The 12271-nt window shown below is 68.8% G+C and overlaps 1 protein-coding gene across 23 annotated transcripts in view; it reads left to right on the plus strand.

Annotated features, from left to right (window-relative positions):
* MYO18A (myosin XVIIIA) overlaps window positions 1–11564 on the plus strand; it is a 44964-nt gene extending 33400 nt beyond the window's left edge. For 18 of the 23 annotated variants that reach the window (XM_090025621.1, XM_090025624.1, XM_090025622.1 and 15 more), the window contains 12 exons: window positions 90–194; window positions 553–699; window positions 956–1069; window positions 1464–1580; window positions 1777–1860; window positions 1997–2134; window positions 3184–3369; window positions 3613–3752; window positions 4045–4089; window positions 6112–6234; window positions 7185–8548; window positions 10251–10387. In XM_090025621.1, coding sequence (XP_089881747.1) covers window positions 90–194; window positions 553–699; window positions 956–1069; window positions 1464–1580; window positions 1777–1860; window positions 1997–2134; window positions 3184–3369; window positions 3613–3752; window positions 4045–4089; window positions 6112–6234; window positions 7185–8544 — 2559 coding nt within the window. In that variant the 3' untranslated portion in view covers window positions 8545–8548; window positions 10251–10387. Of the gene's footprint in view, window positions 1–89; window positions 195–552; window positions 700–955; window positions 1070–1463; window positions 1581–1776; window positions 1861–1996; window positions 2135–3183; window positions 3370–3612; window positions 3753–4044; window positions 4090–6111; window positions 6235–7184; window positions 8549–10250 lie in introns of all 23 variants that reach the window. The other 5 variants (XM_090025641.1, XM_090025644.1, XM_090025642.1 and 2 more) reach the window with 3 other exon arrangements.
* Window positions 11565–12271: the final 707 nt, after the last annotated feature.

The following is a 12271-nucleotide window of genomic DNA, read 5'->3' on the forward strand; positions in this document are numbered from 1 at the left end:
TTTGGGGTTCGGCAGCTACTTGGGGGCGACCTGCTCCCATCCTGGGGCCTTGAGCGCTGAGTCCCCGCTGTGGCCTGCCCTCCCCGCAGCTGAAGCAGATGGAGGTGCAGCTGGAGGAGGAGTATGAGGAGAAGCAGAAGGTGCTGCGGGACAAGCGAGAGCTGGAAAGCAAGCTGTCGGCCGTCAGCGACCAGGTGCCGCCACGCCGGGGAGTGCGGGGTCCCTGCACCATGCGGCGTGGGCTGGGGGCCGTCCCCGGTTCCCTCCCAGAGGCGCGGCGCCTGCAGGGCCGGCACAGCCCGGCCTGTCCTAGGCTGACCCTGGAAGGGCGAAGGGTGCAGCGCAGGGAGCACGGTCCTGTCCTGTCCTGCGCTGCGGGTGGCGGGGTCTTTGGGGCAAGGCTCCTGCCCTGGGGGGGCAGTGATATCTAGCCCAGGGGTGCTGGGTGTACGCTTAGGTGTTACCCACTAGTTGCGGAGGGTGCCAGGCCATTGCCCTCCAGGTCTGGGCGCTTGACCCCGTGGGTGCCTGACCCCCCCCACCCATGCCCAGGTGAACCAGCGGGATTTCGAGACGGAGAAGCGGCTGCGCAAGGACCTCAAGAGGACCAAGGCGCTGCTGGCTGATGCGCAGATCATGCTGGACCACCTCAAGAACAACGCGCCCAGCAAGCGGGAAATCGCCCAGCTCAAGAACCAGGTGCCTCCCTGCCCCGGCCAGCGCTGCGCCGCTCTTGCCCTGCCGGGCTCCAGACCCCTCTCGGGGGCTCGGTGGGCAGAGCTGCCCTGCCTTCCCCCGCGGCCCCTACCCTGTGCCCGGCGCAGCCCCGGAGCCGGCTCCCGGGTCCCAGCCAGGAGTCTGCAAGCTGTGCCCCTCTGCCCGGTGGGCCGGGCTGGGGGTGCAGATCCCCGCCCGGCCTGGTGCTGATCCCCCCTTCCCCCGGCGCTCTCTGCAGCTGGAGGAGTCGGAGTTCACCTGCGCGGCGGCCGTCAAGGCCCGAAAGTCCATGGAGGTGGAGATCGAGGACCTGCACCTGCAGATCGACGACCTGGCCAAGGCCAAAGGCGCGGTGCGTGCTGGGTGCGGGCAGATGGGGACGGTCTGTCCGTGCCTCCTGTAACGGCCTTGTCTGGGGCGCGGCGCACACGTCCTGGTGGGCAGTTGGGGTGCTCTCGGGCCGGGTGCAACACGCCGGCGGGGTGGGAGGCCGCGTTGGTAGCAGACGGGCAGGCACCTGGCTGGGCCCAGCTGTCCACGAGCTGCTCCATCAGTCGTGCTACACGGGGCGGTGCGGGGGAAGGCCCCTAGGTTGGGTTCAAGCCCTGCTCGGCCGTCGGCCCCACTGGCGTGGTGGATGGGGCTTCCCCTGGCTGAGCCCCTTGTCAGCCCGCACGGGTGGGAGGCGTGGGGTGCGGCACTGAGGCCCAGGGCTGGACCCAGCCTCACTGCTGCTCTCCCGGCAGCTGGAGGAGCAGCTGAGCCGGCTGCAGCGGGAGAAGAACGAGGTGCAGAGCCGCCTGGAGGAGGACCAGGAGGACATGAACGAGCTGATGAAGAAGCACAAGGCGGCCGTGGCCCAGGTGACCGAGCCGCTTAGGCCCAGAGCTGGCTCAGCTGATGCCGGCAGCCTGCTGCCGCGAGTCGGCCCAGCGTCCTGGGGGCTGCCGCCCTGTCCTGGGGTGGGGGGGAGCCCTGGGGGTGGCAGTGCCCGTGCCCGTGGCCTCGCCAGAGGCTGGGGGCAGGGGTCCGGATTATGAAACGGCTTCACGCCCTCAGGCCTCCCGGGACCTGGCCCAGATGAATGACCTCCAGGCCCAGCTGGAGGAGGCCGGCAAAGAGAAGCAGGAGCTGCAGGAGAAGGTAGGTGCTTTGGGGCACAGCGTCAGGCCAGCACCAGCGCGGCGCGTGTGGGAACTGCTCTCCCCTGCCTCCGGGGCAGGGGGTGCCCGGGGGTCGCACCCCTCTGCTGATGCACGCCCCTCCACCCCCCACGCAGCTGCAAGGCCTGCAGAGCCAGCTGGAGTTCCTGGAGCAATCCATGGTGGACAAGTCCCTGGTCAGCCGGCAGGAGGCCAAGATCCGTGAGCTGGAGACGCGGCTTGAGTTCGAGAGGACGCAGGTCAAGCGCCTCGAGGTAGGAGCGGGAAGAGGGTGGGGAGCAGCGCACGGCTGCCAGCCGGCTCCGGTCACCTTGCCCTAGGAAACGTGTGGCAGAGCCGGGGGGTCCGCTCCTGCCGCTCGGCTTCAGCTCGCAGCCGCTGGCCTGGTGCCCGAGGGGCCCTCGGGCCTGGAGCAGACGCGCCCGGCAGCGCAGCACCGGTGCAGGCTCCACCGAGCGCTCGGGGCCCCCGCGTCTCCTCCGCAGCCCCGAGCCTGTCCCCGGGCAGCCCGTGCCCGCGCTGCCGGCTCCGCAGGACGGCGATTGGCGCGCTGATCACAGTAATCTGCCATCCAGCCGGCGCCCGGCAAAGTGCTGCTATTTCCCTGCATCGACTTAGTGAAATTATAGACTCTCCCGCACCCGCTAAACGCAGCTGCTTTATATTCTGCCGCCGCGCTTCCCCGCTGCCGGGGGAGCCGAGGAGCTTAGCGCTCCTCTTCATATTTCCTTGCCATTATTTCCCTCTGCCGGGGCCATAAATATGCAGCGGCTGACTGGGCGGCGGGGAAGGACGGGATCTATTTTTCCCCACATTACATGCTGTAATTACTTCACACAAAGTTAAATCTATTTTTCCAATTCACCCCCGCCCCCACGCTGCCGCTGCCCCCTCCCGCGCCCGTGGGGATGTTTCGCGGCGCGCTGCGGCCCCCCCGGCCAGGCCCCTCATGTAAATTCATGGCGCGGGGTTCGTTTGTTCCATTAGCGCGCGGCGGGAAGTGATGGGGTGTTGCCGGCTCCCGAGCCGGAGCTGGGTAATTGCCGCTCTCCACCGCGATTATCCTGAGCGCGTGCACGTCGGTGCCGGCGTCACCGGCGCCTGCCGCAGCTCGGTGGGGGGAGGCAGGGGTGGCACGGGGATTCGCCCGGTGCACGGGGACCCCGCAGCCTCCCGGGGCTCCCCGCAGCAGGCGATGCCCCCAGCCGGGCTCTCCTGCTGGGCCTGACTGGCCCCCCATGCCGGTGCGAGGGGTCCCTGTGATCCGCGGGGCTGGGGCGTGACCGTGCCCCGCGCCCCACAGAGCTTGGCCACGCGCCTGAAGGAGAACATGGAGAAGCTGACGGAGGAGCGGGACCAGCGCACGGCCGCCGAGAGCCGAGAGAAGGAGCAGAACAAGCGGCTGCAGCGCCAGCTGCGGGACGTCAAGGAGGAGATGGGCGAGCTGGCCAAGAAGGAGACGGAAGCCAGCCGCAAGAAGCACGAGCTGGTGAGCAGCCCGGGCGGGCGCCGGCCTGCGGGGCATGGCGGGCTTGTGCCTGGGGTCGGCCCAGAAGCCCCCAGCCCAGCGCTGGGTTGCTGCTGCCCTGCAGCCCTCACTGGCTCTGGACCCAGTGCACCCCACAGGGCAGGCGAGCAGGCGTTGGGGGTGCTGTGCCCCCCACTGCCCCCTTCCCGGCGTCTCGGGGCTGCCCGTGCGGGGCCCACTCTCACCCCTTTTGCCTTCCCCCAGGAAATGGACCTGGAAAGCCTGGAAGCCGCCAACCAGAGCCTGCAGTCCGACCTGAAGCTGGCGTTCAAGCGCATTGGGGACCTGCAGGCCGCCATCGAGGACGAGATGGAGAGCGACGACAACGAGGACCTCATCAACAGGTGAGCACGGGCCCCTCCAAACCTGCCCCCGCCCCAAACTGGCAGGAGAGCCGTGGCCCACGGCGCGGCGGTGGAGTAGCACAGCCAGGCAGCTGGGAGCACCTGGCCCAGATGCAGCGTGTGGTGCGAGCGTCCCTTCCCCACGGAGGGGCTGCTAGAAAGCCAGGCCCCCATCCCCTTCCCTGCCTCCAGCTCCTTCCCGTTGCAGTTCATTTTCTGGTTTTTTTATTTCTTTCCCGTTCATTTCTTTCCTTTTTATTTCCTTGTCCTCCCCCCCGCCACCCCCTCGCAGCCTGCAAGACATGGTGACAAAATACCAGAAACGCAGGAGCAAACCGTGAGCACGGCCTGTCTCCTTGGCTCGGACCTAACCCGCGTGCCTAACCCGCAGCATGCCCGCAGGGCGCCTGCCCGCAGCCCTGCGTGCCCCGCGCATGTGCGTCCTGCCCCTAAACCTCTAATCTGCCCCGTGCCCAGGCACGGCCCCATCACCGCCACCCCACGCGGTTTGCTCACCCACTGCAGCACAGGCAGGGCATGGCCCCGGGGAAGGGGGGCTGCACGCGGGGGTGTCTGGAGCGCCCTCCACCCCGCCAGGACTTGGCTTGCAGAGGTGGGGAGGGCTGGGTGCCCTTGGCAGGGGCAGACTAGCACGCAAGGGGCAGCGTCTGGGATGCATCACCCCAGCGCAGGGCGATGCTATCGCCCTGCGCTTTCCGGCCCCGAAGACAGAGCGAGCCGGGAGCTTTCCCAGCGCCCACGTCGGGGGCCTCCTGCGAAGCGGTTGTGCCGGCACGGCGTCTCGTGAGCGTGAGGGCCCTGTGGGTTGCGAGAGGATCTATAACAGCTAATGATAAATGTAATAGTGTGTAACAGTGATAGAGGGCCACTGGAGCCTTGTTGTCACACACAATTAATATCCCCCGCAGCTCCGGCTCCGTTTGTTTGTTCCCTGGCGATTTGGAACCCGGTTAACTAATGGCACACGCGCCCGGACATAAATTGTGTTTGACGGCAGGTTTAATTCCGACGATTTAAAATCTCGGAGGCCCCCAGAGTTTGTTTATGGGGCTCGTGACTTGCGAGGGCAATCGCCGCCACGCCAGGCAGTGCGGAGGCGGCTGCGCGAGCCAGCGCCGCTCCTCGCTGCGACTGTAACGAGGAGGATTCGTATGCAGGGGCTCGCCGCGCTTCCCCGGCAGCCTCGGGCTGGGCGGATAAAGCGCTCGTTTAAGATTGTGCTATACGGCCGTTCCCAGGCGCGCGCGCCGTCGCAGCCGCCTCCCGGAGCTCCCCGGAGACTCCCCCTGCCCCGGCGGCTGCCGAGTGCCGCGGGGAGTTGGGCCGGTGATGGAGCCCGGCGCCGAGGGAGAAGAATAGCGCTTCGATTTCCCTATAGATACAGTTGTTATTGCCATCGTCCTAATGAAAGCAGTAAACAGTTATGTATTAGCAGAGATTTATACACAAGCGCCTTTAATGCAGGGGAATGGATTTTGCAGCGCGTACGGCACCTTCGTGCTCGAGGCGATCAATATGGTTACGAACGGCGGCTGTAAATTACGGGGCGGAAGCCAGATAGGGCGGCTTTTATGCGTGCATATCAATCAGGCGGCGCTATCGCCGCGGAGGGGCTCGCCCGGTGCCGTAAATCTGCCCGGCGCGCTCGTGCGCCCGCTCGCTGGCGCCGTGCCCGCTCCAGCGGCTAAATGCCCGTTTACGCGGGCCGGCGGCCTCGCGGCGGTGCTGCGCTGGATGGAGGCCCGTGGAACGAGCCCGTGGAGAGCCCTCCCCGCTCGCGGCTCGTGGCAGCGTCACTGTTGCTGGGCTCTGGCTCCTTCTCCCTCCCCTCCCCCATCGTGATTTATTCGGGGCCGCTATGCTGCATGGCAGCGCCAGCGAGCTTACGCTGCGGGGAGGGAAGCCGGCGCCGCGACAGCCGGGGCTGTGCCGGGCTCACGGAGGAGGGGGTGGTGCTGAGCTCCGGAGCCGGGCCACGTCCTGCCTGGCTCCAGCTGGACCGAGCTGCCCGGGGTGCAGGGTGCCGGGCTGTGCCCCTGACAGCCCAGGTGCTGCTGTTCATGGCCCCTGGATCTCTGCACACGTTTGCCCCGTGCCAACCCCGCCAGGCCCTGCCCACGTGCAGCTGCCTCCCCGGCTGGGAGCGGAGGATTAGGACCCCTTCCACCAGCTGCCTCTGGCAGCAAAGGCGGTCGTTGCCCCCTGGGCATGGTGGGGGCAGAGGGCTGCAGCCCAGCTGGCCGCCCGCGCCGCGGGCTGGCAGGGCTGGGCTTGCTGCTGCCGGGCACTGAGCACATCCTTCCTCTCTCCCTGCCCCTTGTCTTCCTCCTCCTTGCAGTGAGGGGGACTCGGACATGGATTCAGAGCTCGAGGACCGCGTGGACGGGGTCAAGTCCTGGCTCTCGAAGAACAAGGGCTCGTCTAAGGCGGTCTCAGACGACGGCAGCTTGAAGAGCTCCAGGTGGGCATGGGGCTGCGGGGGGGGATGACTCCTGCCCTGGTATGGAGGCAGCCCCGAGTGCGGGGGCAGCGGGCACGGGGGAGTTACCGCTCACAGGCATCTGCAAGGGCCGCGCTGTGCCAGGCCGGGGTCTTCACTGCAGGGAGCATCCCTCCATGGTCCGAGGCACGGCACACCTCCCCGCTGCTCCGTGCGTGCTGGGGGCACGGGGGCAAGTGGTAGCCCGTGGGCCCGAGCTGCCCGTGCTGACAGCTGGCCCCTGTTCGGAGCCTGGAGGTGTCTGTCCCATTCCCGTGCTCCCGGGCGGCCACGGGGACCCACGTGCGCCAGGTGCAGGATGCCGGGTGCTGACGTGCCCGCGTGCGCTGAACGACATGGCAGACGCCCGAGCCGGCTGCGGCAGAGCCCCCCGGGCCCATCAGCAGGGTGGCGCGGGCGGCGGTGGCTTTCCCAGCCCGGCACGAGCGGGGCGGCGTGCATCCTCGCAGGGAACGCCTGCCTGATGAGCGCAGATTGGTTTCATACAAAGCCAATTTCCTGCTCTGGCTTCAAGAGTCCCAGGGGCCCCCTCCCCCTCCCCCCCGCGGCCGCCGCTGGGGGGGAGGAGAGATCTGAGGCTGCTGCTCTAATTGGTTTAATTTATTCTGCGGCGCCGATGTAAAACGTTTTGTTATTGGAGATGATTCCACCTTCTCCGCGGCCGGGGGAAGCGCGGCGGCTCCAGGTAGCTGACGACGGAGTCAATTGACCGCGGCGCTGCTGGGGGAGCGGAGCCGACGGGCCAGAACGATGCCCGCCGCGCGCGTGGCGTTCGCACAAAGCTGTTTCGCACTGGCGCAAGTCGTTTAGCTCCGGCGCTGGCAGGCGGGCACGGTGCCCTCCCGTCCGCAGCCCCGTCACGCGCGCTCTCTGTCTCTCCCCCCGCTTGTCTGTCGGTCGCTCCCCCTCAGGTCGGCCCCCAGGGACGGCAAGGAGGACAAGGAGCCCGGCGAGGCCGGGGACCGGCCAGGCTCGGTCACGAGCTCCCTGAGCTACCGGAAACGGGGCAACCTGAAGGACTCGATCGGCGGCCAGGGGGACGAGGAGACGCTGTTCTCCACCCTGAGCGAGCGCCCGGCCTCCCCCGAGCGGGCCTTCCGCAGGGCCGCGCGGCACTCGGTGCCCGGCGCCTCGGACGCCTCCCGGAAGAAGCCCCAGGGCGACGAGGAGCCCGATGACGGCGGCTCTGTCATCTCCCAGGCCTTCTCGGAGGCCAGCAGCCGAGCCCGCAAGGGGCTGGAGAAGCGGTGGTCCGTCACCGCGCCCGACTTCGACAAAGCCTCGGCCCTGTCTGCCCCGGTCAGCCGGACGCCCTCTTTCCGGCGCGGGCCGGAGGCCGACGAGGACGACGCTCGGTCTTCCCTGAGCTTCGCGCTCTCCAGCCCCGGCAGCTTGCGGCGCAGCATGTCCCGGCTGGACGAGCCGCTGGCGGGGGTCTCCGGCGCCCTCAGCCCCGCGCTGAGCCGGCGCTCGGAGCTGGGCCTGGAGCCGGCTCGCGCGGGGAGCCGCGCAGACTCCAGGCTCTCCCTGGCCCGGAGCCGCTTGGACGAGTGGGACGAAGTGTCCAGCGTGGCGCCGAGCGAGTCCCGCTCGCTGTACAGCCAGCCCTCGCTCGGGCGCAGCTTCTCCGTGCCCCCGCGGCCCCGCACCGCCGCCTCCGACGAGCTGCCGCTGGGCGACGCAGACATCCGGCCCGTCGGCCACCGCACCTACCTGGACCCTGACCTGGAGGCTGCCATCAACGAGGTGCTCAGCTACAAGCCCGTCAAGTTCAAGCGCTCCAGCCTGGACCCCGACTCGGACGAGGACGACGCCAAGAGCGTGCGGAGCAGCCGGAGCGCGGCGCAGGCCGAGGGCACGGAGCGCGCCGCCGGCAGCCTGCGCCGCTCGGCCTCTGCCCTGGACTTCTCCAGGCCCCGCAGCAGCCGGAGCCGGCGGAGCAGCACCAGCAGCAGCAGCTCCGAAGACACCTCCTCTTCCTCGGAGCGGAAGAAGAAGAGCTCCAAGAAGCACGGCAAGAAGGCCAAGAAGAAGGGCAAGAAAAAGCACCCGTCGTCAGGCTCGGGGTCGTCCTCTGACACCTCTTCTGGCTCCACCGTGTCCTACCGCAGCAGCTCCAGCGTCAAGAAGGGCCCCAAGAAGAAGGACCCCGGCTCGGGCGAGGAGGGCACCGAGAAGTCGAGCAAGCAGCGGAAGAAGGAGGAGAAGCAGCGCCGCAAGCAGGTGGACAGCCTCATGATGAAGTACCTGTACCGGCCCGAGAGCGACTGAGCAGGTGCCCTGCAGAGTGCCGTGCCGCGCCGCGCAGCATGAGCGCGTGCCACTAACGCCCCTCCCTCTCCGTGCCACCCCTAATCCACCCTCGCCCCTCCACTGCATGCCCCTGTGGCCTCCCTGGTCTGCTCCGGGCCATCCGGGGGCGGGAGCCGCTGAGCGGGCAGGTCCGCACTCGCGCCGGGCATGGGGACCTTGGTCCGCCCTCCGGCTCTGGGGAGAGGGAAGACTGCCTGCAGCTGATGAGCTGTGCCATGCCTCAGCCGCACTTGCAGGGCTCTCCCGCCCAGAGCAGACCTTCCACCGCCTCCCCTGCAGTCCTGGGCCGCGACTGCTCTTGTCCCTCTGAGCCCCGGGGTGCAGACGGGGGCTGAGATGCGGGAGCTCAAGGCGACGATGCACAAAGGGCTGCCAGCTGTTTCCCATCTGCCTGGCGGGGACTAGCGGCTGTGGGGCGCGGGACACTGAGACATGCTAATCCCCGCCTGGCCTTTCAGGGACTGCTAGGGACGCAGCTGGATTTATTTCGGGTGAAGCTAGCGGCCCGCTCCCAGTGGAGGCAGGGATGAGCTGCTCCCAGGCAGGCTCGTGTCGCCCTGCGTCGGAGAGGCCGCAGCGAGGTGTGAGCTGCCTGGGAGTGGCAGGAGATGCCCCGCACCTCGCCGTGTGTCCTGCCAGCAGGATTATGCCCTTGGCCCTAGTGCCTTGCGTGCTCCCTGGGAGGTTTAGGGCACCCCTAGCAGAGGCTGGCGGGGGGGCCGGCCCCTTGCATGTGCATTGGGGTTACTAACACGCACCCGTTGCAGTGTGTGTGTGTGTGTATGCGTGTGTGTAACACAGGGCGGCAGAGTCCATCGCGAGGGAAGCGCCGGGGCTCTGCCCGGTGGCTTGCAGCAGCTCGGCGCTGCGAGGAGAGGTGCTGAGGCCGTGGCGTGGGTGGTCGCCTCCGGGCCCTGCCCCAGGCAGGCGTGTTGGCGGCGCGGCTTTGATCGCTGCCTGGGAAAGCCTTTGGTGCGCTGCAGGGCGGCTGCCGGCTGAGCGGCTCCTGCTCCAGCCCGGCTCCCTGGACGCCGGGCAGGCCGTGCGTTGCCGGAGCGGAGCCGGTCTTGCCTGGGGCAGGCGGGCATCGGTTACGTGGAGCGGGACCGGCACGGGGAGGCTGCTCTGGGTCAGTGGGACCTCGCCTGAGGCCGGCGATGAAGGAGGTGTGGGTGCGGGCCCGTGCCTGCGTGACGGCAGTCGGAGGGAGGGCACAAGCCCTGTTCCCTGCAGCTCGACAGGGTGTTGGCCCGGCGGGGCTGAATCTGTGGCTGCATTTGAGTTTGCAAAGGGTGTTTGAGTGTGCGGAGCCGCCGGCCGCCCCAGCGTGGGCGCTTGCAGGCAGCGACCTTGGCACGCGGGCGTCTGTGGAGATGGCGTCCCAAATGCATCCGTTCCGGTGCGTGGCACCTCGTGCCTTGGGCAGCTTCTCCGCGTGCAGATCGCTGGTGCCAGGGGCCGACCCCCCGCTGGCGGCGAGGGCCCGGCGGGGGGCGCTCCTGCCCCGTGGCGGGGCAGCAGGCGCCGGCCCGAGAGAGGCCTTTGCAGCGTGGCGCCCTGGGCAGCAAGGAGATCCGGAGCTGGGGAGGGTGTGGATGGAGGGCCAGGCCCGCCGCGCCACTCCCCGCTCCGGGCACTGGCTGACCGTGTGTTTCTCCACGCAGCCCCCCCGGCCCCCGGAGACTCTTCGCCTACGACAAGTCGGACGAGGAGCGAGACGCCTTCGAGAGCACGGCCAGGCCCCGGGCCTGCTCCCGGAGCTACCTGAGCGACAGCGACGCCGAGGGCCTGCCCGCCGACGCCTCTGCGTAGCCCTCCCGGGAGGGCAGGCCCCGGCACGGCCACGGCCTCAGGCGCCCTCTGCGCGAGCGGGGCAAGACGGAGCCCCGGGCAGCGCCGCGCCGGCCCTCGCCCCTCCCGGGCAGCAGAGCCCAGGGGCACCCGGCCGCGGCCCCTCAGCGCGCGCCTTGCACGGGAAGTGCTGCATCCGGCCGCGGCCGGGGTCCCTGCAGGGTGGAAACCGCCCCTCTTGAGAGCTCCCGTCCGGCCCCGCTCCCCCCGCGCCAGGCAGGCTGCAATAACGGGGCTCAGCCCCGCCTGGGACTGGACTCTGGCTCAGGGGCTGCTCGGGGGTCTTGCTCCTTGGGTTCCTGCCAAATCCCCCCTTCCTCCACAACCCCCCGGGCTGCACCCCGTGGCCACCCCCTTGGTGCTGCAGCCGGGGCCGTGTGGCTCTCGGAGGAAGGGGCTGGGCTGGGCTCGGGGGGCTCTTCCCTTCCGCGCCTGCTGCCTTTTCATCTGATAACGTCCCCCCGCTGCTCTCGCTTTCTCCCTCCTCATTGAGCCAAAGACGGCGCCCAGCTCCCTGGCTCGCCGGGCGCGGGCGCCTCGTGCCCACGGGCAGGGGGGCAGCAGCGCCGTGCCTCTGGGGCTGTTGCGCACACACTCACGCTGCTGCCGCCCTTTGCACGTGGGTCCAGTGCCTGGAGCCTGGCTTTCAGGGAGAGAGACGGGGTGGGGGTTGCTTTACTTTCTTCCCCAGCTGCTTGTGCCAGCACATGGGAATGTCACCCTGCCCCAGCCCACACGTGCACACACATGTACCCATGCACGCACACGCGCACGTGCCCCCGGGGCGGCTGAGAGCCCACGCTGCGGCACCTCCTCACTTCCGGCACTCCTTTGCTGGCTGCGACGTCTCCGCGGCCACCCTCCTGCCCGCCTGTGAACGAGCTGCCCGAATTCATGCCAAGGAAACATCCCTGCCCCCCCTCAAGGACTCAACTACTGCCACGGGACCCCGGGCCAGCCCTACCTGTACACCCCCCTCTGCTAATTTATGCCCACCTGGCCTGGCCGCCGCGGGGTGGAGTCGCCCGGGCCCAGCGCTGTCTGTCTGTTTTGCACTAGTTCAGCTGTGCGTCTTTCCCTGTCCGGTTCTGTTAAATATTAAAATAAATGTCATTTACGGCTGGTGATGCCAGGTCTCGCGCGTGGCGCTGCGCCGGCTGTGCGAGGGGCGCTGGAGCTGGCGTGGCTCGGCTCGGCACGGTGCGGTGCCGAGGGCCCTCCTGGAAGCAAGCACGTGGGAGATGGTGGTCACAAATCTCGTCTCGTTGGGAGCAGATGGCGCGTGCCGGCGCCGCGGGCCGGCCCACCTGCTTTCTGCTCCTCGCAGTCATCTGGAGAGAAGCGGCGCCGCATAAATAACCGTCTGCAAAGCGGCGCGGCGGGCGCGGGGCTGCCTGTGCTGCCGCGTGCACGGTGCTGCACCCCCGCAGCGGCTTGGGCCCGGTTCGCGGCCGGGGCACGAAGGCTGCCCTCCTGCAGCCATTGGGCACCTGTCCGGGCGGCCCTGGCAAGCCACGGGGGGTGGAGATGGGGGTCCCGCGCTCCTGCCCTTTCCATGCTGGGGTGCAGGGGGAGGCTCTGCCACCCATCCCAGGCCCAGGATGGCTCCGAACAGACCCCGGGCAGCTCAGTCTGCAGGCCATGGGGACCCCCAGCCCTTGCCCACCAGGCCTGGCTTTGGCGGGCAAGCCCTGGCCATAGGTGGGGGAGCCCCGTGCTGTGCCAGCCCTTCCTGTGCCCGCCGTGTTGCAGCCAGCCCAGCCCTTGCTCCCAGCAGCGTTTGTGGAGCCGTCCCCAGAGCAGGCAGGCGTGAAAGTGCAAGGCAAGGCACATT

Source organism: Crocodylus siamensis, chromosome 13 (genome assembly GCF_052110815.1).
Source record: "Crocodylus siamensis isolate JL-2025a chromosome 13, ASM5211081v1, whole genome shotgun sequence".
Taxonomy (NCBI): Eukaryota; Metazoa; Chordata; order Crocodylia; family Crocodylidae; genus Crocodylus; species Crocodylus siamensis.